General features: G+C 45.0%; 1 protein-coding gene across 5 annotated transcripts in view; it reads right to left on the bottom strand.

The window, feature by feature from the left end:
• Positions 1-2,480: 2,480 nt before the first annotated feature.
• The window catches only part of MTHFD2L (methylenetetrahydrofolate dehydrogenase (NADP+ dependent) 2 like), a 23,631-nt gene continuing 166 nt past the window's right edge, over positions 2,481-25,945 (bottom strand). Inside the window, exons 1-10 of one of the 5 annotated variants that reach the window (XR_014162188.1) lie at positions 25,927-25,945; positions 23,734-23,786; positions 23,443-23,485; positions 18,585-18,769; positions 17,190-17,312; positions 13,307-13,459; positions 9,953-10,060; positions 8,508-8,600; positions 5,615-5,774; positions 2,481-3,470 (exon numbers count right to left, since the gene is read on the bottom strand). The exon at positions 25,927-25,945 is cut by the window's right edge and continues 166 nt beyond it. Coding sequence is in view for 4 of the 5 variants with exons in the window: in XM_081884295.1 (XP_081740421.1) it covers positions 3,358-3,470; positions 5,615-5,740; positions 8,508-8,600; positions 9,953-10,060; positions 13,307-13,459; positions 17,190-17,312; positions 18,585-18,769; positions 23,443-23,485; positions 23,734-23,786; positions 25,927-25,945 (1,016 nt within the window). In the remaining variant the exon portion in view is untranslated. Of the gene's footprint in view, positions 3,471-5,614; positions 5,775-8,507; positions 8,601-9,952; positions 10,061-13,306; positions 13,460-17,189; positions 17,313-18,584; positions 18,770-23,442; positions 23,486-23,733; positions 24,405-25,926 lie in introns of those variants that run through there. The other 4 variants (XM_081884295.1, XM_081884298.1, XM_081884296.1 and 1 more) reach the window with 4 other exon arrangements.

The following is a 25,945-nucleotide window of genomic DNA, read 5'->3' as shown; positions in this document are numbered from 1 at the left end:
TGGCGCTGTGGGTTAAACCACAGAGCCTAGGACTTGCCGATCAGAAGGTCGGCGGTTCGAATCCCCACCATGGGGCGAGCTCCTGTTGCTCGGTCCCTGCTCCTGCCAACCTAACAGTTCGAAAGCACGTCAAAGTGCAAGTAGATAAATAGGTACTACTCTGGCGGGAAGGTAAACGGCATTTCCATGCGCTGCTCTGGTTTCGCCAGAAGAGGCTTAGTCCTGCTGGCCACATGACCCGTAAGCTGTACGCTGGCTCCCTCGGCCAATAAAGCGAGATGAGTGCCGCAACCCCAGAGTCGGTCATGACTGGACCTAATGGTCAGGGTCCCTTTACCTTTTACCAGATTAAGGGGATGTGGGTGGTGCTGTGGTGTAAACCACTGAGCCTTGGGCTTGCCAATCAGAAGGTTGGCGGTTCAAATCAACGCAATGGGGTGAGCTCCCGTTGCTCAGTCCCAGCTCCTGCCAACCTAGCAGGTTGAAAGCACATCAAAGTGCAAGTAGATAAATTGATACTGCTCCAACAGGAAGGTAAACGGCATTTCCGTGCGCTGCTCTGGTTCGCCAGAAGCGGCTTAGTCATGCTGGACACATGACCTGGAAAAACTGTCTGCGGACAAACGTCGGCTCCCTCGGCCAGTAAAGCGGGATGAGCGCCGCAACCCCAGAATTGTTCAGGACTGGACTTAACTGTCAGGGGTCCTTTACCAGATTAAGCTTTGGGAATTGCTGAAATTTCACACCCTCCAACATTCCTCAGATGACAGACATTTTCAACTGAGGAATGTTGGAAGTATGCTGCCCTGGAGTTCTCACTCCCCCCAACTGACCCTTATTGACTCCCCTGCTTTTCAGGTGTGTGTGTGTGTGTGTGTGTGTGTGTGTGTGTGTGTATTCCCTTGACAGTTTGTCAGTGCAGCTTTTTCCTGGCTCACTCTTATCTTCAGTCTGGGCTGCTGTCCAAGCCTGCCATTTGAAGTTTTATGACGCAGTAAATTCCAGAGTTCTTGAATTGAACGTTCTTTTGGAAGCCGAACGTCTGACGGGGCTTCTGATTGGCTGCAGGAGCTTCTTGCAGCCAATTAAAAGCCACGCTTTGTAAGTCGAACGTTTTGGAAGTTGAACGGATTTCTGGAACGGATTCTGTCCAACTTCCAAGGTACAGCTATACACCTTGCATCCTGAAAAATGGAATATGCAGGTTGAGATACAGCTCAGCATTTTCTGCTCAAGCATGTTCAGTCACATAATTATATCCAAGCTTTTCGAAAGCCTCTTAAGTGCTGGGTCAGCCCATTTTGGTTGGGGGATTTTGCTGTATCTTTAATTTTTCTGCCCAAAGCAGTATCCGTATCTGGGAGATCTTGCTCTCCAAATGGATTGTGTACTATTTTTAACATTTTCCTGAAAGGCAAATGAAACTGGAGGTGGTTTCTCATTTCACTCTTGCACACATTTTTATCTCCTGGTTTTAGCCAGACACACAGCACAGCTTACTTCAGTTATACTGCTCCTTCCTTTGCAGTCAAATGCAGTGAATTCAGTCAGCAGCATCTGACAGGCAATCCAGCATCATTGTGGGGCCACAAATTAAGACACTCCTGCCTCAGGTGGATGAGGAGAGTACCTGAAGGGGCGTCTCCCCCCCCCCATTGTTCTGCCTGGACACTGAGGTCCAGCGCCAAGGGCCTTCTGGCGGTTCCCTCCCTGTGGGAAGTGAGGTTGCAGGGAACCAGGCAGAGGGCCTTCTCGGTAGTGGCACCCGCCCCGTGGATCACCCTCCTGTCAGATGTCAAGGAAATAAACAACTATCTGACTTTTGAAAGAAATCTGAAGGCAACCCTTTTTAGGGAAGGTTTTAATGTTTGATGTTTTATTTTGTTTTTATTCTGTTGGGAGCCGCCCAGAGTGGCAGGGTAAACCCAGCCAGATGGGCAGGGTATAAATGATAAAATTAATAATAATAATAATAATAATAATAATAATAATAATAATAATAATATCTGGAAGGTCAGGGAAGGGGAAGGTGAGAATTCTTTTCCAGTTAAGATGTTAATTCAAGCCACAAAAGATTCTTGGTCTATAAAGCTCTGCTCCACTATGATGTAGGCTTTCATACTGTAACTTATAAAATAGTCACTGCGATTTTCTGCCACATCTCGGTGTAGCCGAATCTAAATGGCAAGGCAAATATAGTTAAACTTTAATACTTAAATGTTCCCATCTTACATTTTTCAACATATGAAGCAACAAAAAGAGCACATTTCCCTCAATTAACTTACTGTGGATTTATCCATTCATTTGAAGAAAATCTGTCTTCGTTCAAGCACTCGCTTAAAACTATAGCAACAACTACTAAATGAGTCTTTATATTCCAGCCCCTCCTCCAGCTGGAATAAAGACCGACAGACACCTAGTTGGTCTTGCACCAACTTGAGTCAATGAAAAAATAATAATCAGGTCCTTCATCCATATGGTTTAGTTTCAGCAATCATGGGTATTGTTTTAATATTACAGTTCACTGGAATGGAAATACAATTCAGAAGGATTTTTTTTTAAGTTGATGATCAATAACGTAGTCCTTTTAAAAATATTTTGAATTCTCCAATACAGAATCAGTTAATTTTACAGAAGTTGTCCTGTCCCTTCTTGACGGAAATGATGGAAATGATGCCTCTTCAATGAGAATGAAATTGGTCAGCTCACATCTATTAATCTAAATAGGAATGATACTGATACTGTGTTTTGGGACGCGAGGGCAATACTAGACATAGAAGCAGACTGCAATGAAGTGTGCTAACACATTTTGGAATGACTTTTTCACCTCTGACTTGGGATTACAGTACGAAGCATGCTTTCAAAAATCACACACAATTCCCTTTGTTTTTAGCGTTTTCATACATGTTCAGTTATCAATACCTGGCTTTTCAGAGATAAATTCCTGATTTATTTCTATCGAGCATACTGGGTTCTGGGAGTTCCCCCCCTTATGCATAATGTAGTTCAAAGAATGAGCCCTTTATTGTCCTTGGCTAGAGTGTGGCATGCAGTTAAAGCTCAGGCCCAGATCTCCTTTTCTGTTGCAAAAGAGACTCGCATTGGCGAGGGGTGTTTTGCAAAAACCGCACACCTCAAACTTGGACCAGGTGCTTTGACTGGAATTACACAGAGAAATCACACATGAAGAGAGTAGGTGCATATTCAGCAGCAGAAGTAATAAACATTTTTGTAAGTATGCAAAGAAACCCATTGTCCATATTCTGACATGAATAAATACAATTTAGAAATAAATATATTTGTAAGAAAAATAAATGTATATGTATCAATAAATAGAATGGCTTGAATTCATAGATCTTAATAAATAAGCTTCTTGGCCGCAATTAATGTATTCTTCAGCAGCATAGCAACTGTCATTGGTCCTACGCCTCCCGGGACAGGCGTGATGAAACCAGCTTTCTTCTTTACCTCTGGGAATGGGGGGGAGCAATAGAAAATGCAAATAAAACTTAAGTTAATATGCTGGTCATCAAACAAAGCAACCCACAAACAACAGTGTGAGGAACAACATTTCTGTTTGCCGGTCAAATTATTAATACAGAGGCCAATAGGCAATACATTTCAAAATGGTTTTTTTTTTTCCAATCCCAGGATTTTAGAGTCTGACAATCAAATTTATTATTTCATAAGCTTAATCGCAGTTGATATCTGCGAATCAACTCCGAAGATGGGTTGAAGTCTTCCTTTGTTACAGATTCATTATGAGGCCTTGGCCAAATCAGTCTCCACCCCCCCCCAAACCTACCGTATTTTTTGCTCCATAAGACGCACCTGACCATAAGGCGCACCTTGTTTTTAGAGGGGGAAAGCAAGGAAAAAATATTGTGCACAGAGCATGTAAGCGGATCTCGCTTTGCTTGCTTTAAAGCAAGAAAAGCGAAAGCCGCTTATGGTACATGGCTTCTGTTCTGCTTTGCGCAGCTCTCCCTTTGCTTGCCCATCCCTCCACCCGCCTCGCTGTAAAAGAGGAGGAGGAGGAGGAGGAGACACTAGGACAGGTGCTTTGCTTGTTTGACAGCGAGGCGGGAGGAGGGATGGGCAGGCAAAGTGAGAGCTGCGCAAAGCAGGACAGAAGCTGTGAAGCCAGCAGAGCAAGAGCGATAGCTGCACAGAGGCTCTTGTTCTGCAGGATTCCCAGCAAAGCGGGATGAGGGATGGAAGAGGCTCCATGTAAGGGCTCCCTTCTGTCCCTCCTCCCGCTTCGCTGGGAAGCCTGCAGAACAAGAGGCGCAGCTATCTCTACCAGTGAAGCCAGCAGAGCAAGAGCGATAGCTGCGCAGCAATTCTTGCTCTGCTGGCTTCACGGAAATCAACGGATGGGAGCCATGGCTCCGGCTGCAGAGGCATGCCTCAGCTCGCGACTGAAGCGGTAGCCGAGGGATCCCTCTGCCACCCAGTGTATTCGCTCCATAAGACGCACAGACATTTCCCCCCTTTTTTTAGGAGGAAAAAGGTGCGTCCTATGGAGCGAAAAATACGGTATACACTGAGAACAAGAAATTATTAGTGCTAAGTTGTTTACTCCCGTCCTAAAAGTAAAACCATGTTTATTTCAGAAGAAATTGGGGGGTGCTCATAAATCTTGAAAGCATAACTTCTGTTCTTGGTGGGGGGGATGGGTGGTACCTCACAAGGAGGTTGGAAGAGCTAAAGGTTTGTTGTTTCTCAAGCAACTGTCATGTTTTCATTGAAATTTATGGGAACACAAGAGACTGGAGCAGGTCTGAGCTCATAGTATAAAATAGGCCTGTTCTGAAAAGTGTCAATGTGAGGCCATTTTAGAAGGGTCTATTCCAAATCAAGTTTGGGGAAGGTTGCCCACAAATACATCAAAGCATCTATTTTAGGTGGTGTGTTTTAATTCTCTAAATACAGCTAAACTTGGTGGAACAGTATCAACATTTTGCAATGCCTTCGGTACTTTCAATGTTTTTTCAGCTTGTAAAAGCAACAAAATCCATCCTTGACAAACTGGATCCTCAGCTTTGGAAGCCCTCATTCTTGGGGCTTTTTTAAAGTGGAGAAGTTCAGGTCAAATAGGATATATTAGCCCAGAATACTCATCTCCCTTTAGTTAGCAAGAGCCATGTAAGGAGAAAATACATAGTTCTTTGAACAAAGTATTTGCAAACCTGGGACACATTTTACATTAGGTACTGGTTGTTGTTTTTTTGGTGTGTGAAATAACTATATTAGCAGAACACTGTTGGTTAATGTTTAAATCATATGAATATATGCACACACACAACACTATTAAAATGCTTAACATAAAAGAAAATTACAAGAGAAAATGGATGTACTGATAAACCCCATGAGATGAACTTTCTCAAAAGTTACTCAAGGAAATAGCTGGGCAAAGCACCCTTCAGATTCTCTAGGGTGTCCAATTCCTCTAAATATGTGGGTTAACTTTCAGTATGGCTCTTAATATTTCTCTTTTGGCCAAGGGAAAAATAATGTGTTATTTGAACTCGCTGCTTCAAGAGCAGTTGTAACTGGAACAGACTCCTACTCCCCCCCCCCAAAAAAAACCAACCACTGCCATTTTGCTTACCTTCAAAGTCCACATCCCCCACTAAGTTGGTCTTTCCTGTGAGAGGATCGTGGATATGGTTTATCCCGACATCGATCACTGCTGCCCCTTCTTTAACCATATCAGAAGTAATCAGCTTTGGGACACCTGAAACCACCAATCCAATTAGGATTCACAGATCCTGAGGGCGGGGGGGGGGGAGAATTGTGAATACTTAAGCTTTTAAGCGCTTTATATTTGATGAGGGATACTAATACCTCAGTCATTACGTCCATAGTTCCATCGGAGAAATTATAGATGGTATGGTTATGCAAGCCAAGAAGATGAGTAACTATACAGCCTTTAGAACATGGGTAGGCAAACTAAGGTCTGGGGGCCGGATCCGGCCCAATCGCCTTCTAAATCCGGCCTGCGGAAGGTCTGGGAATCAGCATGTTTTTACATGAGTCGAATGTGTCCTTTTATTTAAAATACATCTCTGGATTATTTGTGGGGCCTGCCTGGTGTTTTTACATGAGTAGAATGTGTGCTTTTATTTAAAATGCATCTCTGGGTTATTTGTGGGGCATAGGAATTCGGTCATTTCCCCCCTCCCCTCAAAATATGGAGGTCTGAGGGACAGTGGACCGGCCCCCTGCTGAAAAAGTTTGCTGACCCCTGCTTTAGAAGACATCTGAAGGCAGCTCCGTATAGGGAAGTTTTTAAAATGTTTAACGCTTTATTATGTTTTTATATATGTTGGAAGCTGCCCAAAGTGGCTGGGGCAACTCAGTCAGGTGAGTGGGGTATAAATAAAATAATAATAATAATAATAATAATAATAATAAGAAGAAGAAGAAGAAGAAGAAGAAGACATCATATTGTCATCAGAGGAATGTTGGGAGGGTATGTAGTGGTGTGTTTATAGCATTGTGCATGGCTGGAAACAAATATTTAGAAACCATAAGTCCCTTGAACCTTATAGACTAGCAGAATAGCAAAGAAGACCAGCACTGCCACTACAACCTTCAAGGGCAAGTTACGAAGAAGAATTACAGACCTCTGGAGGAAGGGCAAAGCAGTGACAATGTCAGAGGAGGGGAAAAATAATCCTCAGAAAATGTTGGTATTTGTAGAATTAAACAGGCCTATAATTATATTGGCGTACCAAGAATTCTGCAAATACTCAGGCGTAATTAGGCAATTAAGGCATTTCTGAGTTTGAGGTTGATTTTTTTCCACAGACATTTTGGGCTACCATGAGCTATCAGCTCCTCCTCACCCCCAAGGATTTCAAAATAAAACCTCTTGCTTATATAACTTAAACCTATTGCATAATAAATACAGCATTTTTACAATTCCAATACTGCAACTGTAAACCTGGCTGTAATTTGGATATAAGGACGGTAGAACCCGGGACCAAAGTTTTCCATCTCCCTATTTATTAATTCTGTACTATTCTTGTAAATGCTAGACACTCTGACTGCAATTTTTTATTCCTAAAATGCCATTGTTCCCAAGCTCTTGCCAAATTCTAGGCAAGTTAAGTAAATGCTGGTCCGCTTTGCATAAATAGCTGCTAGTGAAAATGTGAACTCTTCAGTGCCAAAGTGAGCCTGCGCCATAGCTTGCCCCCATAAAATCCATATTGTGTGTAATTTTCACTTTATTGCGGCACAAGCATGAAACATGCTAAGTTTGTGGTCACAGAGACAACATAATAGTGACTTTCAGACCTACGACACACAGGCCCCACTTACAAAACATAATGCATTCCTTGGAAATTGTTAACTAGGCAAGGGTTCGCATACGAGTTAATGATTGCGACTGATTCCTATGGGAAATTCTCTAATGTGTTCCCTGTTAGAATTCCAGCTCTGTGATTGCAGTCATGGGATTGTTGTCTATCACATGACGGTATATGTTTTGACTCCACAGTGACGGAGACAGGATGTTTGTGTTACTGTGTTCCGTGAAGTGGGACTATTGTCCTTTGTTCTTTCTCTCTTTGCTGTCTGATGCTAGAGGGAGAGGGAGCCATGTTGCAGTACTCCGTGTGTATTTATATGTAAATAAAGTAAATAAAGTAGATGCATAAATAAAGAGGGACGCAGGTGGCGCTGTGGGTTGAACCACAGAGCCTAGGACTTGCTGAACAGAAGGTCGGCGGTTCGAATACCCGCGACGGGCTGAGCTCCCGTTGCTTGGTCCCTGCTCCTGCCAACCTAGCAGTTCGAAAGCATGTCAAAGTTCAAGTAGATAAATAGGTACCGCTCTGGCGGGAAGGTAAACGGCGTTTCCGTGCGCTGCTCTGGTTCGCCAGAAGCGGCTTAGTCATGCTGGCCACATGACCCGGAAGCTGTACGCCAGCTCCCTCAGCCAATAAAGCGAGATGAGGGCCGCAACCCCAGAGTCGGCCACGACTGGACCCTTTACCTTTACCCTTTACCTTTAAAGTAGATTAGCCCAAATGCTGTGTTGCTGAGGTCTGTTACGCAAACTGCGAACACTCTGCGGATCCCTAAGTGTCCTGGTGTCTGTTGGCATCAGTTGCTGTGATGTTCGGGCTGAAGAAAGCTTTTGAATCTCCCAAACAAAAGACCAGGAGGGAGAGAACATGCCAGTCGGGCATGTGTCTCTGCCAGGGGCCTACTCGAGTGTAGGACGAGCTCCTGACATTCCCTACCACACCCTCACCCAAAAGCAAAAAGACCAAACAAACCCTTGGAAACACCTAGAAGAAATGCTCTCTTATTTGTTCAACCGCTCCCTGCTCCTTGCAGATATCTGAATCTGCCGTGTATATAGCAAGGTTTGGGTACTAATTCCTCATATTTGGACATGAGAATTTTTCCATAATGAACATTTGTAAAGCGGGATGTGTGTGTATATTTGAATTTTATTGTATTTAAAAACATTGACAGTGCTACATTACCTGCAGCAACTATTACAATATCAGCAAGCTGTGTATGGATCTTCAGCTGATCTTTGGGTGTATATCTGTGAGCAATTGTAACTGTAGCATCACCTGAAATACATATGTATTAGTCCCAATTACTGATCATTTACAAAACTGCAATGCAGTTGTGATTGAAATGATCATCCTAGTGTTAGCACAATGTTTACAGCATTTTCTTTAGTTTGCCATTATTTTGGAAGTACGGTATCAGGCCCTGTAAAATAAATTCCATTTCTGGAAGCCTCAAAAGCAATACAGTGGTGCCCCGCAAGACGAATGCCTCGCAAGACGAAAAACCCGCTAGACGAAAGGGTTTTCCGTTTTTCAATGCACTTCGCAAGACGAATTTCCCTATGGGCTTGCTTCGCAAGACGAAAACGTCTTGCGAGTCTTGCGATTTTTTTCGCTCCCCCCCCTTTTTCTAAGCCGCTAAGCTGCTAATAGCCTTTTAGCCGCTAAGCCTTTAATAGCCGCTAAGCCACTAAACCGCTAATAGCGGTAATCCGCTAAGCCGCTAATAGGGTTGCTTCGCAAGACGAAAAAACCGCTAGACGAAGAGACTCGCGGAACAGATTATTTTCACCTTGCGAGGCACCACTGTACAAATGTCTTATCACACAAGGTTTTCATTCTAGAATGCACTTTTGGCACAGTCCACTGGGAAATTGTTCTGTGCGAGGCCCATTGAAATAAATGGGGCATGTGCAAGAGAACTTTGTAACTGTGGCCTTCTTTTTCCCTACAAACATTAAAAAGAAAAACTGACATCCAAAAATATCCTCATCTTATCTCAAACTCAAACTCTAGAGTAGTCCAAATGATCACAGTTTGGAAGGTCAAAATTACTCAGTGCCAAATGTCCAGCAGATTCTGTTAAGAACAGCTGGCATTCATCGTACTATATGGGCAGGTAAGAGTATACAGTGGTGCCTCGCAAGACGAAATTAATCCGTTCCGTGAGGCTCTTCGTATAGCGGTTTTTTCGTCTTGCGAAGCAAGCCCATTGACAGCTTAGCGGATTAGTGCTACAGCTGTCAAGCGGCTTCCAGCGATCAGCTGTTAAGCGGCTTAAGAAAAGGGCGAAAAAAGCGAAAAAAACCCACGGGGGGATGCAAGATTTTTTTCGTCTTGCGAAGCAACCCCATAGGGGAATTCGTTTTACGAAGCGCCTCCAAAACGGAAAACCCTTTCGTCTAGCGGGTTTTTCGTCTTGCGAGGCGTTCGTCTTGCGGGGCACCACTGTACAAGTAGCAAAATGGGTTATGTCCCTAACAGCTAAGGATCTAAAACATTATTTTGAAAATCAGACATTCTAAATCCTGTTATGCATTCAGATGCTTACGAACTATTTTTTCTTCCTTTGCACCTTCCCTTTTCTCTGTGCTGAGGGTTTCAACAAAACAGAATGTTATTCAACATACCTCCAGGCCTTTCATGTCCTCCGTCGGTATGCAAAAGCATTGAAATAGGCATTCCAACATTCTTTGATCTCCCAACGACAACGACGTTTCTTCCAAATGTTTGTATTCCTTTTAGAACGAGAAAAATAATATTGAAGAGAGTGACTCATTCCTATGGAATGAAAGGCTTTTGATCGTACAGATTTGAAATGTTAGATTATTATGAACTGTGATTAGCGGCTAACAGATTGAGGTTGAACCCTGACAAGACAGAAGTACTGTTTCTGGGGGACAGGAGGCGGGCAGGTGTGGAGGATCCCTTGGTCCTGAATGGGGTAACTGTGCCCCTGAAGGACCAGGTGCGCAGCCTGGGAGTCATTTTGGACTCACAGCTGTCCATGGGGGCACAGGTCAAATCTGTGTCCAGGACAGCTGTTTACCAGCTCCATCTGGTACGTAGGCTGAGACGTTATCTGCCTGCGGACTGTCTCGCCAGAGTGGTGCATGCTCTGGTTATCTCCCGCTTGGACTACTGCAATGCACTCGACGTGGGGCTACCTTTGAAGGTGACTCGGAAACTACAACTAATCCAGAATGCGGCAGCTAAACTGGTGACTGGGAGCGGCCGCCGAGACCATATAACACCGGTCTTGAAAGACCTACATTGGCTCCCAGTATGTTTCTGAGCACAATTCAAAGTGTTGGTGCTGACCTTTAAAGCCCTAAACGGCCTCGGTCCAGTATACCTGAAGGAGCGTCTCCACCCCCATCATTCTGCCCGGACGCTGAGGTCCAGCGCCGAGGGCCTTCTGGTGGTTCCCTCATTGCGAGAAGCGAAGCTACAGGGAACCAGGCAGAGGGCCTTCTCGGTAGTGGCACCCACCCTGTGGAACGCCCTTCCAGCAGATGTCAAAGCGATAAACAACTACCTGACATTCAGAAAACATCTTAAGGCAGCCCTGTTCAGGGAAGTTTTTAATGTGTGATATTTTACTGTATTTTTGGTTTTTATGGAAGCCGCACAGAGTGGCTGGGGGGGACCCACCCAGATGAGCGGGGTATAAATAATAAATTATTATTATTATTATTCTTTACAAAACATAACCCAAAATGTCTAACAAAATAGTACGAAGATTAAAACCAGCATAGTGTCAAAACCGAATAAAACCTTTAAGAAATCCATACATATAAAAGGCAGGTCTAACGCACCCCACCAGTTGAAAGAGGGCACAAATATCTGAAACTTTCCAAGTTAAGGGCATGGGTAAAGAAGGTCTGGGTAAAAAGAACATTTTTTGCCTGGCACCTAAAAGTAGATAGTGATGTCATCAGAAATACCTCTCTGGGGAGAACGTTCCATAATCTGGGAGCTACCACTAAAAAGTTCTCATGTTGCCACTCTCTGTACCTCCTTGAATGCCACATGCAGAGTCCAGTTTGGTTCATGTGGCGAGTGGCAGTCATTGAGATAGGACACAGTCTGCACCAGTAAAACCAGATCTAGCTATCATACGTCATTTTCCTTTTGGAAACATTTGTTCTTTTTCTAGCATAGAAACTGTGGTAGGGTACCATAGTTAAGTGTTCCTTGTTGTTGAATTAACCACTATGTGACTGACATTACAGTTGTACCTTGGAAGTCAAACGGAATCTGTTCCAGAAGTCCGTTCAACTTCCAAAACGTTCGGAAACCGAAGCTTGGCTTCTGATTGGCTGCAGGAAGCCAGAGTGACCATATTACACCCCCCCCCCCAAAAATTACAAACGCTACCTACTGTATTTTTCGCCCTATAGGACGCACTTTCCCCCCTCCAAAAATGAAGGGGAAATGTGTGTGCATCCTATGGGGCGAATGCAGGCTTCAGGAAGCTATCTGTAAGCCTTGGGAGCCCGTGGGAATTCCCGCCGGTCTCCCAAGGCTTGCAGAGAGCTGCCTGCACCCCAAAGCCTGGGGCACGCTGAGTAGATATCCGCAAGCCTGGGGAGACCGGCGCGACTTCCCGCCGTGCTCCCTAGGCTTGCGGATAGCAGCCTGTTCTGGGGGCTGGGGGAAGCTCGGGCTTCCCCCGCCCCAGCCCCGCGCCTGGGGGGGAAAATAATTTTTTTTTCTTTATTCCCCCCCAAAAAAAACTAGGTGTGCCCTATGGGGCGAAAAATACGGTATTTGGGAAATTATTATTAAATTATTACATTTATGTCCTGTCTTTTCTCCAATGACCTCAGGGTGATGTGCATGGTTCTCCTGCCATTTTATCCTCATAAGAACTCTGCCAGGTAGTTTAAGCTGAAAAATAGTGACTAATCCAGTCTCCCATTTGAACCCCAGTTTCCTCATTTCTAGCCTACCACTCTAACCACTATACCACACTGTTCGCCTGAAAGCAACAGGGATCAAAAAAGAGAGAAAACTGTGGTTTCTCTGCACCTTGTACCAAGCAGCTTCTCCCCGTTTGCTAAATATTAACAAAAAATATTTTGGTGCAACAAAAAGATGGACTAAGCATATCCAATGCAACAAACCACAGTGCAAATCCAAATTTTATAGCATCTCCTATTTCATTTTTAAAAAGCAGAGACATCACCTTGCCAACGAAGGTCCGTATAGTTAAAGCCAAGGCTGATCGCCGAAGAATTGATGCTTTTGAATTATGGTGCTGGAGGAGACTCTTGAGAGTCCCATGGACTGCAAGAAGATCAAACCTATCCATTCTTAAGGAAATCAGCCCTGAGTGCTCACTGGAAGGACAGATCCTGAAGCTGAGGCTCCAAGACTTTGGCCACCTCATGAGAAGAGAAGACTCTCTGGAAAAGACCCTGATGTTGGGAAAGAATGAGGGCACAAGGAGAAGGGGACGACAGAGGGCGAGGTGGTTGAACAGTGTTCTCGAAGTGTAAGGGGTTGCTCGTGCGTAAGCCGGTGCAAACACCTGGCTGGGTTGCCTGAGTGAACCTTTTCTGTTCGGACAGCCACTCACCCGTGGCTGCCTCAATCGCTGGCAGAATCCGTCAGTGGGCATTTCTTAAACGTCTTTTCAGGTTGCGACCCGGAAGTACCAGAAAGTGTTACTTCCGGGTTTCACCGCATGAGAAGAGAAGACTCCCTGGAAAAGACCCTGATGTTGGGAAAGATGGAGGGCACAAGGAGAAGGGGACGACAGAGGACGAGATGGCTGGACAGTGTTCTCGAAGCTACCAGCATGAGTCTGACCAAACTGTGGGAGGCAGTGGAAGACAGGAGTGCCTGGCGTGCTCTGGTCCAGGGGGTCACGAAGAGTCGGACACGACTAAACAACTAAACAACAATTTCATTTAGGATTTAAGCACCGTAGGATCGTATAACGTGATACCCCATATTTCTCTGAAACACCTCATTACCTGTTCTTTTTATTATTTCCCAGACAGCAGCAGCGGTGGCAGGTATAACAGAAGGTTGGTCAAGACACAGTTGTCCTATATTGAAAATATGAAATCCATCTACATCCTTTTCAGGGGCAACAGTGTTACACACAGTTCTTTCATCAATGTGACCTGGAAAATACGATTTCATGTCCTTTTTGTTATTTGGAACTTGTCTGATGGGCTTTATGTTCAGCAGATACCAAACAGTGTTGAGCATGAGGATGTTTCTAGGATATATTTACCACTGCAGTGGTACCTTGGTAGTCAAACGGCTTGGCTCCTGAACAAATTGGCTCCCGAACGCTGCAAACCTGGAAGGAACTGTTCCGCTTTGCGAACGTTTTTTGGAACCCGAATGTCCAACACAGCTTCCAATTGAATGCAGGAAGCTCCTGCAGCCAACTGGAAGCCGTGCCTTGGTTTTCGAACGGTTTCAGGAGTCAAACGGACTCCCAGAATGGATTAAGTTCGATAACCAAGTTTCCTTTTCTATTACACATTGTTATCCATCTCATTTAGTATTTAAAACGGAACTTGTTTATTCTAATAGAAAAAGAAGCATGAAATTAGGTTAAAGGTGTGTGAAAGAAGGTAATAGAAGTGGAAAGAATTTGCAATTGAGTAGATTGGAAGTCAAACACAAAGGTGGGGTGAGGGGTGGTGGGTAGTGATGGGAAAAGGAATTATCTGTGGGGTTGAGTGTAGGTATGTTTGAACATTTTTAAGGATTGTATGAAATGTATGTTTGTATGTGTCAGAGCTGCCCAAGGTCCCAGCTCACAGAGGACCAACGCCAGTTCTTGTTATATACAAAAGTCTTTATTAAGGTTCAGTTTCGATTCCAAAGCCGCGGCGCGCAGCTCTACGTCTCAACCCTAGACCGCTGAAGCTCCGTCTGAATCTCCTCCCCCCAGACACCAGTTCAAGACCCTAGCCTTGTCCACCTCCTCCTTTGCTCCTTTCTCCTCTGGGTCCTTCTGCCCGCTGGGGTGTTGCCCTTTCTGGACTCTTCTGATGCTGATGCTGACGAGTCCCCGGATTCTTCCCCCTGCCTCCGGCGCGCTTTAGGACCTGGATCCCAGTCTGCGCTCCCGGCTGTCCCGCGCGCCTGTGCATTTGAACTTGGCGCGCGCGCCCAGCCGGTAACCTTCCTCCTGACCGTTACACTGCTCCTTTCACTGCTCCCTCCTTCGGGGGGGCTAACTGGATCTGACTTCCCCTCTATTCCCTCACTCAGCGACAGGGGCGTAGTCAGCCCTGACTCATCTTCTCTTTCCCCTGGAGTGGAAACCGGTCCTGACACCTGGGACTCTTCCCCCCCGCTACGCTCTGGTGGGGAACTTGGTCCCGATCTCCAGCTGCTGCTCTGGGAGTCACCGCTGGTTCCTTGCTTCTGGTGCCTCCCTCCCGGGAACCCCCTTGCTCTGGCTATGGGTGCCCCCTTCTGTGAATCTTCCGACTCACTGGACAGACTCATGGAATCTCTTGCCCCACTGTCTTCCTCACCTACACTGCCCTCGGATTGTTCCCCTTCGCTCTCCGCTTCCTCCTTCCCCTGTGCCTCCACTCCTGAACCCCTGACAGTATGTTTGTATATTCGCAATATGTGTGTAACAATGCTGAATTATTTTAACAATAAAAACTTTTCTAAAAAAAAAAAAGTTCAACAACCAAGGTACCACTGTACTCCTAGATTTTTGATGTCCACAATCTGTCCTGTGGCTTTCTGGAGATCACCAGCACATATCCTTAGCATTACTGTCAACATGATCTGGACGGATGATCTCCTCCCACAGACCACCCACAAAAGCAAAACCTATCAGACTGTTTGTGCTGCCTTTAGAGGATGAAGAGGCTCTGGTGAATTTTTATGCAGAACTTCTGGTCAGTAACCTGGACTGTGGCAATTTGGGCTTATACTTGGTTGAATGGGAGAACAATGAATGTTTTTTGGCTGTCCAAAAGGACTGCTGTGGTTTGGCCTGCCTTCTTATTTTTGGTTTCAAAATTCACCAAGCCAAAGAACTTGGCAATGGAAAAGGGGCACCCTTTTATTACAATTCTAGGTCCACAATCCAGTGACAAGAGCCATATGTGCATTCTGGCTATGATCTTGGAAATCACGAGTTTGGAGTTAAATCTAATCATTTCCAAGGACAAATTTGTCAACAGTGCAGCATACAAATAGTTTTTCCTCAAGACATCTTTTACTGCCTTTGGAGTAAGGTAAAGGTAAAGGGACCCCTGACTATTAGGTCCAGTCGTGGCCGACTCTGGGGTTGCGGCGCTCATCTCGCTTTATTGGCCGAGGGAGCCAGTGTACAGCTTCCGGGTCATGTGGCCAGCAAGACTAAGCCGCTTCTGGCGAACCAGAGCAGCGCACGGAAATGCCATTTACCTTTCCGCCAGAGCAGTACCTATTTATCTACTTACACTTGCTTTCAAACTGCTAGGTTGGTAGGAGCTGGGACCAAGCAACGGGAGCTCAGCCCGTCGCGGGGATTCAAACCGCCGACCTTCTGATTGGCAAGTCCTAGGCTCTGTGGTTTAACCCAAAGTGCCACCCGCGTCCCAACCTTAATCAGGTTTAATTATGTCAGATACACAGGTCACACGTTGACTGCCCTTGCAAACGTTAAGTTGGCAACTGATGCTCTGAGCAATACTGCTGAGGCTTTAAAGCCTGTCTTTAGAGCTACCTCCATGGACATGTCACAAGAATTCATAGCTTTGCCTTTGCTCTCTGCAGTACATAAGAGCACAGCCTAACCTGCATTCACCACACAAGTTTTAAGTTTGTCTATGGTGCAAAGAGTCAACGAACAGTGCTGAGCCTGGTTCAGTTTATGTTACACTGCCACCATGTGGTCAATCTTTCATTCTCATTTATTTATGAAATGTATAATTTGAACCAAATAGTTCTAGGGTAGAAACTGCAAGCAGGTGAATAAAATCATCATCATCATCATCATCAATCTTTATTACGGTCCAGTGACCCAACAAATCGTTACAAAGCAATACACAATTCATACAGCCTACCTCCAGGTTAAACAAGGATTTTGTTCAGAATATAGGGATCATTGGTTCTTGTGACCACCGATAAAAACTTTGCCACTGTCCAGTCTTCCAATAGGAACCTGACATAGTGAGCCTCTGATTTCCCCGGGAAAGGTACCAGCAAGGGTAATATCAGTTCAGCCCTGGCTTGCTCATATTTTGCACAGTGCAACAAAATATGTTTTATGGAATCGATGTCTTGGGCACACGAGCAAAGTCTGTCCTGGTAGGGAACTCCTCTCAACCTGCCATCCAACACTGCAGAAGGAAAGACGTTTAGTCTGGCTTTGGTGAAAAGCCTTCGATAATTTGGTACTGTCAGGTTTTTAATGTAAGATGTTAACTTAAAGACATGCCCATATTGTACTCCTACTGATGGCGGACTACAGACTGTGTGTGATCGAGATTGCAAGTCACTGTGTGTATTATCCCATAATCTTTGCTTTAACGTCTTTAGGGCGCCTTCATAACCCAGGTAATACAGTTGGGGGGGGTGTGACAGGGTGGATGTGAGGGTGATCTGGGTGCGACATCTGTCACCCCATTGATCGCCAGAGTTGATTTGGCTGAATAAAATCAGCATTCTAGCCTACAAGCACATTAATAAAAAGTGGTATTGAAAATATGGCCCCCACTGTATGTTGGAAAAATAATTACCAATATGGTCAAGGTACTGAATAGTTTGGTTATTTATAAACCCTTTCTCTCATTGCAAAGTTTATATCAAGTTAAGTGCACTTGATTTTTCTCATTTATTCCTCAAAACCACCCAACTTTGTGACATTGTATAAAATAGCATTACCTGGCAGAGGTAACTGGACTAATATACCACTGACTCTTGGATCCTTGTTTAATCTGCCAGTCAGATCTAAAAGTTCTTCCTGAGAAATATCTTTGGGCCTCAGTATTATTTCACTACAAATGCCTAAAGTAAAAAGAGGAAGCAAACAATATCATCAGCAAAACATTAGTTCCGTTTAGTCACATGCAACAAAATTCAGATTGTGCAATTCTGTCTATTGGTAGCATTTTTAATTAGAATACTAAAATAAATTCACACTCAGTATTTAATGGTTTATTTATTTTTTTAAATATATTTTTCCTTACAGATAGTGGGTGAGGAACCCACAGCCATGGGGATGCTACAAGCCTTCTCTAGCTCTCAAGATCACTCTTCTGTAATGTATCTCTGTGTGTGTGTGTGTGTGTGTGTGTGTGTGAAAGAGAGAGAGAGAGAGAGAGAGAGAGAGCGCGCGCGACAGAGAGAGATGCAGTAGCCTGGGAAAAGAACCTTGCAATGAGCCTCAGGGTGGGGAGCCTGGATGGGAAAAGAGAGGGGAGGGCAAGGGGGAACACAAATAAGAAATATTTGAGGGCGGGGGCTTTGCCCGATTTTTTCCTCGCTCAGGGAGCCATATTACCAAAGTCTGGCCCTGGAGGAGGAGCCTTCTGCAAGTCATCAGTTCCAAAAGTTGTTAATTCCCGTACTTTTCGCTCTATGGGACGCAGTTTTCCCCTTCTAAAAAGGGAAGTATGGAGTGAATGCAGGCTGCGCGGCTAAGCCCAAAGCCAGAACAGTGCTCCGTCTCACTGTTCTAGCTTGGGGGTGGCAGTGCAAAGCCTCCACAGGGCAATGGGGTGCCTTCACCTCGCTGCCCTGTGGAGGCTTCACAGGCTGTCCCCGAAGCCATATCCCTCTTGCTGTTCTGGCTTCTGGGGTTCAGATTTTTTTTCTTCTTGTTTCCTCCCCCCCAAACTAGGTGCGTCTTATCGTCTGGTGCGACCTATAGGGCGAAAAATATGGTAATGGGGAACAGTGGGGAGCCAAAATGGAGAGATGGGAGTGGGGGTAGGAAGGGGAGTAGAAAGACTGACAGAGCTCCCAGCAGGTGTCAAGGCAATAAACAATGATTTTACTTTTAAAAGACAACTGAAGGCGGCCCTGTTTAGGGAAGTTTTTAATGTCTGATGCTGTATTGTTTTTAATATTCACTTGGAAGCCGCCCAGAGTGGCTGGGGAAACCCAGCCAGATGGGCGGGGTATAAATAATAAATTATTATTATTATTATTACCACAAATTCTGCCCTCTGCCAGCATGGAGATTACCTCCCGGGGAATGCAGCCTCTGAAAGGAAACACGCATTGTGTCCAGAAAGTTGCCATTGTTCGGAAAACTGTTTGAAGAAAAAGGCATACCTACGGCTGCCGCTGCTTTTATTTTATTTCTCACATACGTGTGACTGGCTGGGTTGTCTCCTACTAAAACAACGGTGAGATGAGGCCTCTTGTTCCCAAGGGCAAGCCAGGAGTCTACATCCTTTCGTATCTCATCACAGACCTGGGCAGCCAGCTTTTTCCCTGAGATAATAGTTGCTTCGTTACTATAAAATACAAAGGATAAAAACGAATCGTTAAAAGGCTAAAGTTTTAAGGCCAACATTTTACCGCTCAGCAAATATGTCATCCTAAAGTGTGCATTAATAAATGTTGCCATTATAACACTTTAACCTGCGTATAAATGGCATGAGTACAATATGGCTACCGCACCTAGGACAGGGATCACCAACCTGTTTGGATCAGTGGACAGGTTTGGGAATTTGTGAAAGTACTGTGTAAAGGTAAAGGTAAAGATAAAGGGACCCCTGACCATTAGGTCCAGTTGTGGCCGACTCTGGGGTTGCAGCACTCATCTTGCTTTATTGGCCGAGGGAGCCGGCGTACAGCTTCCAGGTCATGTGGCCAGCATGACTAAACCACTTCTGGCGAACCAGAGCAGCGCATGGAAACGCAGTTTACCTTCCTGTCGGAGCAGTACCTATTTATCTATTTGCACTTTGATGTGCTTTCGAACTGCTAGGTTGGCAGGAGCAGGGATCAAGCAACGGGAGCTCACCCCGTCGCGGGGATTTGAACCGCCAACCTTCTGGTCGGCAAGTCCTAGGCTTTGTGGTTTAACCCACAGTGCCACCCATGTCCCTAAAGTGCTGTGTAGGGCATAACAAAACACACGAGAGCTGTTACGGGGGTGCAGCACAAACACAACATGGCTGCCATATTGAAACAGAGGGAAAGCCAGACATTTGCATGCATCTCCTTCCAGTCAGTCACAGTGAATCAATCCACAAATTCTGCAGCAAAGCACACGACACCGATAGCGACAGACAAACCCCAGGAAGGAAACACACAGCTCATAATACAGAATGTGGAACCAAGCTGTATCACTCTGACCTCAAGCCAGGAGAGTTTCAGTATTCCAGAGGGAGTTTGATGATACAAACCCTTATGGAACAGCGTGGCATCCTGTTCCAATATGACTGATCAAAAAGGCATATACAAAGTTGATGCTCTCAAAAATCCTTACGGAAATCCTCACCTCAGAAACTTTGAACATTAACATCCAACCTAAAATTGCACTCTGTTCCTCCAACTAGGGGTGCAAACCTTCCCTCCTCCTCCAGAGCTAATCAAGGAAGAAGGGATCTCATGCCTTATTGTATTACCATCCTCCCCCCCCCTTTGCAATGCATGGAAACTGCACTGGCTGAACAACCCTTCCTTCCTCGATAGCCAATAGCAGCGTCTCCCATACAGGTAGTGCTGGATTTACATATAAGCTAAACACGCTATAGCTTAGGGCCCCACTCTCTTGGGAGCCCCCAAAAAACTTAAAGGGGAAAAAACCCACATACAGCAACAGTGTTTTGTGTTGTATAGGCTCCTATGATGTAAGTAATGAGCCCTGCCTGCTAGCCTGCTCCCTAAAATATGCCCTTTACATTTCTAACACAGTTTAGAACTTGTTTTGTACATTTTAGCAATTTTACTTGGTGTTAAATACCAAGGATACATCATTTTCATATAATTTTCTTTCAACGAACAGCATGCAGTCAGTTTTATTTCCTCTTTCCATAACTTTTCCCAGGATGAAAGTTGGCTCTTATATGCAAAATCTCTATCATCACTGCCTTGATTTTTGCAGCTTTCTTGAGGCATGAGCAAATGTGCAAGACATGACTTGTCCTCAGTGCTGGATTTGCGTATACGCTAAACAAGCTATAGCTTAGGGCCCCACAAAAAATTAAAAGGGAAAAAAACCACTGGATGTACATTTCCAAAATAAAAGATAAAAAAAACAAATAAAGTAAAACTTACCTACAGCAACAGAGTTTTGTGTTGTGTAGGCTCCTTTGATGTAAGTAATGGGCCCCGCCTGCTAGCCTCCTCCCAAAAGTATCACTGGTACACTCATTTCTATATATAGGGTGCCTACATTCTGCATGTTGCACGGCAACATGTAGCATGCAGCTGAAGACTGCAGTGCAGCGCAGTTGAACGTGGGTCAAGCTGTTGCACCTGTTATCTAATATCAAAGAGTGCTTGTAGACTGATGATCAGGCAGCATAGACTAAGATACCCTTAGTCTTATGGCTACTGATTGATTTCATATATTCAACACAAAAAACAGAGGCAATTTGTAGTTGACAAAGGACAGCTGGACATATAAAGAGCCCCATTACCTTCAGTAGCTTAAAGGTAAAGGGACCCCTGACCATTAGGTCCAATCGTGACCGACTCTGGGGTTGCGGCGCTCATCTTGCTTTAGTGGCCAAGGGAGCTGGTGTACAGCGTCCGGGTCATGTGGCCAGCATGACTAAGCCGCTTCTGGCGAACCAGAACAGCGCACAGAAATGCCGTTTACCTTCCCACCGGAGTGGTACCTATTTATCTACTTGCACTTTGACGTGCTTTCGAACTGCTAGGTTGGCAGGAGCAGGGACCGAGCAACGGAAGCTCACCCCGTCGCGGGGATTCGAACCGCCGACCTTCTGATCAGCAAGTCCTAGGCTCTGTGGTTTAGCTTAGGGCCTCATCAAACCTAAATCCGGCCCTGCATACAGGGTGCATAAAATCAATGGTGTTGAAAAGTGGCTCCTAGGCACCCCCACCCCCCCAAGCTTCCCATAAGCTTCCAATATGTCAGAGTTGGGGTCAAACAGTGCAGAAACACCCAAGTAAGCACCAGACACTTTATTCCAACCATATCTACTGTTGGCCAAAGAACTCGTGACCTATTTTATCTTGGAAGTATGAGCCTAGCTACACAGAACAATACAAACTGAAACTTCAGAATTCTCCTAGAAGTCCCTATGCCAGGGTGCTGTGGGGATCGTGGTCTTACTACTCTTCTTCTTTGGCGATCCCTCGTAGCCGAGTAAGATTGTCTTCCATAAACACGGTTTTAACAATGAGTCCTTAAGTGACTGTGGAGGCCAATTCTGGGGGGCCAGAGTTTGCCCATGCCTGTTCTAGAGCATTGCTATCATCAGCAATGCAGGGATTTTCCCACAGTGCACTGGGCAGGTTGAAGAGCAGCCTAGCTCTCAACCACTCTTGGTTTTGGTGGAAAAGTAGGCCCAACTAGGCTTCTCCCTGAATTCATGAGTTCCCCACAACCCCTTTTCTAAATTTGCCATATTGGAGGGAAAGAGAGAGGCAGTGGGAACGCATAGCAAAAAGAATAAAAGGAAGACACTTTCCTGTTAAAGGTAAAGGGTAAAGGGACCCCTGACCATTAGGTCCAGTCATGCCCGACTCTGGGGTTGTGGTGCTCATCTCACTTTACTGGCCGAGGAAGCCGGCGTACAGCTTCCAGGTCATGTGGCCAGCATGACTAAACCACTTCTGGCGAACCAGAGCAGCGCACGGAAACGCAGTTTACCTTCCTGTCGGAGCAGTACCTATTTATCTATTTGCACTTTGATGTGCTTTCGAACTGCTAGGTTGGCAGGAGCAGGGATCAAGCAACGGGAGCTCATCCCGTCACAGGGATTTGAACCACCGACCTTCTGATTGGCAAGTCCTAGGCTCTGTGGTTTAACCCACAGCGCCACCCACGTCCCTTTGGAGCCAAATCAAGACTTTTTGCTGTTGCTATTGTAAATGACTGGGAGCCAAAAACCTTTGCTGATCTATTGCCAGAGATTTAGCAGTACATCCCCAGGTTCCTGCTGCTATGGGGAGAATGAGTGGTAAAATCTGTAGCTATTTGCAGGTTATCACTTGGACAGAGCAGGTACCAGGGTGACATTAGCAAAGACACTCTTATGGTTTGCTCTGATCATGCTTGGGTTCTGTAGGGAAGCAAATCCATTTTGCAGGAGGGAGTCAAGAGTGTTGTGGAAGTTTCCATGACAAATCCACTTTTAAAATAAGGGGGGGAAAGACTGGTTTTTAAAGTGATGGGGGAATATATTGAAAAGTATGGTATGAATAAATAACTAATGGGAAGAAAATATACTACAACCTGCTGATCCTTGTTTTCTGTAACATTAGTATCTCCGTTGTGGTGATAATCTGGACATCAACACTGGCACCCAAATTTAAAGCAGGATTTTTTCCTCCAGCCAACTGAGACTGATGAAAAACATGTCCATGAAGCCTGTAATCAATGGTGCCCAGATATATGCCTTGAGAACCCAACAGCCACTTCCATAAATAGTTAAGGATACTGGTAGGGAGAACGTTTGAGAGAAAGTTATTTAATTATGGTAAACTGGGGAAAGTATATGGCATAAGAAAGCTAAAAACGCACACAGAAGGGTTGTTTAAATCATTTTTTGTCACAGCTTTAACCCTTAGAGAAAAAGGCAAAGACAAGGCCTTTTCCCTCCAACAAAATGACTTCCCAAAATTTGTGAGGGAGTTTAAAAATAAATCATCTTGTCTTCTTAGCATTGGTTCCTGGGCTCAAGGACAAACTCTTCATGTGGCTTCCCAAATTTGCCACCTTCCACATTCAAAGAGAAAGCTAGTCGGAATTAAAATTAAAACTTCTGAGAAAGAATACAAAATATCCAAAAGAGATGTAAGATACCAGGAACCAAAATTCACAGCAAACAAATAGCCACACATTCCAGTCCTCCACATAGACAGCAGCTCAAAGTAACAAATAGATCCTATAACTTTTTGTTGTCATTTTCTGTTGTTCTTTTCCTGCTTATTTAAATTTTATCTGATTTATCTTCTTTTAAAACCTTTTTAGGATGTATGTTACCTTGGGTGATTTTGGTATGAGGCAGAAGGTTGGTAAAAAAAATCTAAAATAAATAAAATGTACACATTAGTGAGTTCTCACTGCTGTTAAAACATCTCGTCAGCAAATAGGCGTTTGTCCAATAGCCGTCGCTCCTTAACCCTTCTCTTAATCACATAACTAATCAGGTAAGCTCTGCTCCGCATAATCAATCACATAATCAATCAGGTAAGCTCTGCCCCACATAATCAATCGCATAACCCTCCCTCCTCTCTAACCTCTTGATATTCTTTCTAGAAATACTACACATACCCATGTTGCTTGTGCATGTGGTCATCCTCATTTTCCTTGAAGGGTCAGTGGTCCTTTAAAGCAAGAAGAGGGATGGAGTTATGCATACAGCCAATATACAGTGTCACACCACTATGAGATGCTACTGTCCATATCAGAATTCAGGTGGAGAACTAGGCAGGCTGCATGCATGGCTTACACTCTTCTTGCCTTAAAAGAGTTACCGACAATCAAGTCAATACTGTTCCATGAGAAAACCTCACGGAAAGGAACTGCATCACCTGAAAGTGATGTTTCTTCAAGATGCCTCCCTCATGCTTCAAATTAATTAAAATGCACAGTAAATGCATAATGTGCAACACATGTTTCGCTCAGGGAATTGCTGCTCCTATAGCATCTAGTGCAGGCTTCCTCAACCTCGGCCCTCCAGATGTTTTGAGACTACAATTCCCATCATCCCTGGCCTCTGGTCCTGCTAGCTAGGGATCATGGGAGTTGTAGGCCAAAAACATCTGGAGGGCCAAGGTTGAGGAAGCCTGATCTACTGGCTTTCTGAAAACAAGCTGGGAGTGCATTCAATGGTCCTTTACACATGAACAAGCCCACTTCACCTGATTTGCCTCTCCCCAGTCACACACAGGAAAATCAAATCCAAATCCCAAACTAAGGGTGACATCTGAACCAGGGATTATGGCTTGGATTTGACTTATGGCTTGGATTTGAATCAGGGTGGATTTGACTTAAATCAAATTTACGATTTAAATCATGATTTAAAAAAATATTTAATAATAGACATTACATACACACATCCACAACACAAGAATCTTTTGCCCAACGTGGGGTGTCAACTTGAATAAAATATTGGGGAGGCCGAAGTAAGCTCTGCCCCACATAATCAATCACACCAATCAAGTAAGCTCCACCCCACATTACCAATCACATAACCAATCAGGTAATCTCTGCTCCGCATAATCAGTCACATAACCAAGCAGGTAAGCTCTGCCACACATAACCAATCAAATAACCAATCAGGTAAGCTCCGCCCCACATAATCAATCACATAACCAATCAGGTAAGCTCTGCCCCACATAACCAATCACATAACCAATCATGTAATCTCTGCTCCACATAATCTGTCACATACCCAATCAGGTAAGCTCTGCTCCGAATAATCAATCGCATAATCAATCAGGTAAGCTCTGCTCCGAATAACCAATCGCATAATCAATCAGGTAAGCTCCGCTCTGCATAATCAATCACATAACCAATCAGGTAAGCTCTGCCCCACATAACCAATCGCATAACCAATCATGTAATCTCTGCTCCACATAATCTGTCACATACCCAATCAGGTAAGCTCTGCTCCCCATAATCAGTCACATAACCAATCAGGTAAACTCCGCCCCACATAACCAATCGCATTATCAATCAGGTAAGCTCCGCTCTGCATAATCAATCACATAACCAATCAGGTAAGCTCTGCTCCGCATAATCAATCACATAACCAATCAGGTAAGCTCTGCTCCGAATAATCAATCGCATAATCAATCAGGTAAGCTCTGCTCCCCATAATCAGTCACATAACCAATCAGGTAAACTCCGCCCCACATAACCAATCGCATTATCAATCAGGTAAGCTCCGCTCTGCATAATCAATCACATAACCAATCAGGTAAGCTCTGCTCCGCATAATCAATCGCATAATCAATCAGGTAAGCTCTGCTCCCCATAATCAGTCACATAACCAATCAGGTAAGCTCCACCTCACATAATCAACCACACAACACGGCATGTGCACGCCATTTGAGTGGCAAAACCCATCTACTTTTGGGGGGGGTTGGCTCCCTGAAATATTTTATTGAGGGGGCAATGAAGGGACCTCACCCCCCATGAGTTGCCCTCCCAGCTCGAACCCACAACCCTGAGAGGAAGACCCTCGGCCGGCTGCGGGCAACTTCCAAGGAGGCGAGCCCACCTGAGGCGGACCACCAAAGAGCGCCCTGGGATGATGGAGTGCGGGAAGAGAGCCTCGTCCCCCCAACGAATGCTGCCGCCTGAGGCCGCCGCCTCCCCTTGCCTCAGGGGTGGGCCGGCCCTGACCCCAATATCCCCACTTAACGACTTGGGGGGGCGTGAGCTCGGGTCCCCCCGCCCCACCGACGACGACCCCCTTGGCCCCCGCCTCCCATGATGCCCTTCTCTTCCCCTCAGCACCTGACGACGCCGCTGCTGA

This window comes from Podarcis melisellensis, assembly GCF_964234715.1.
Source record: "Podarcis melisellensis genome assembly, chromosome: 13".
Classification (NCBI taxonomy): domain Eukaryota; kingdom Metazoa; phylum Chordata; class Lepidosauria; order Squamata; family Lacertidae; genus Podarcis; species Podarcis melisellensis.
This window is presented reverse-complemented; position numbering and strand designations above follow the sequence as displayed.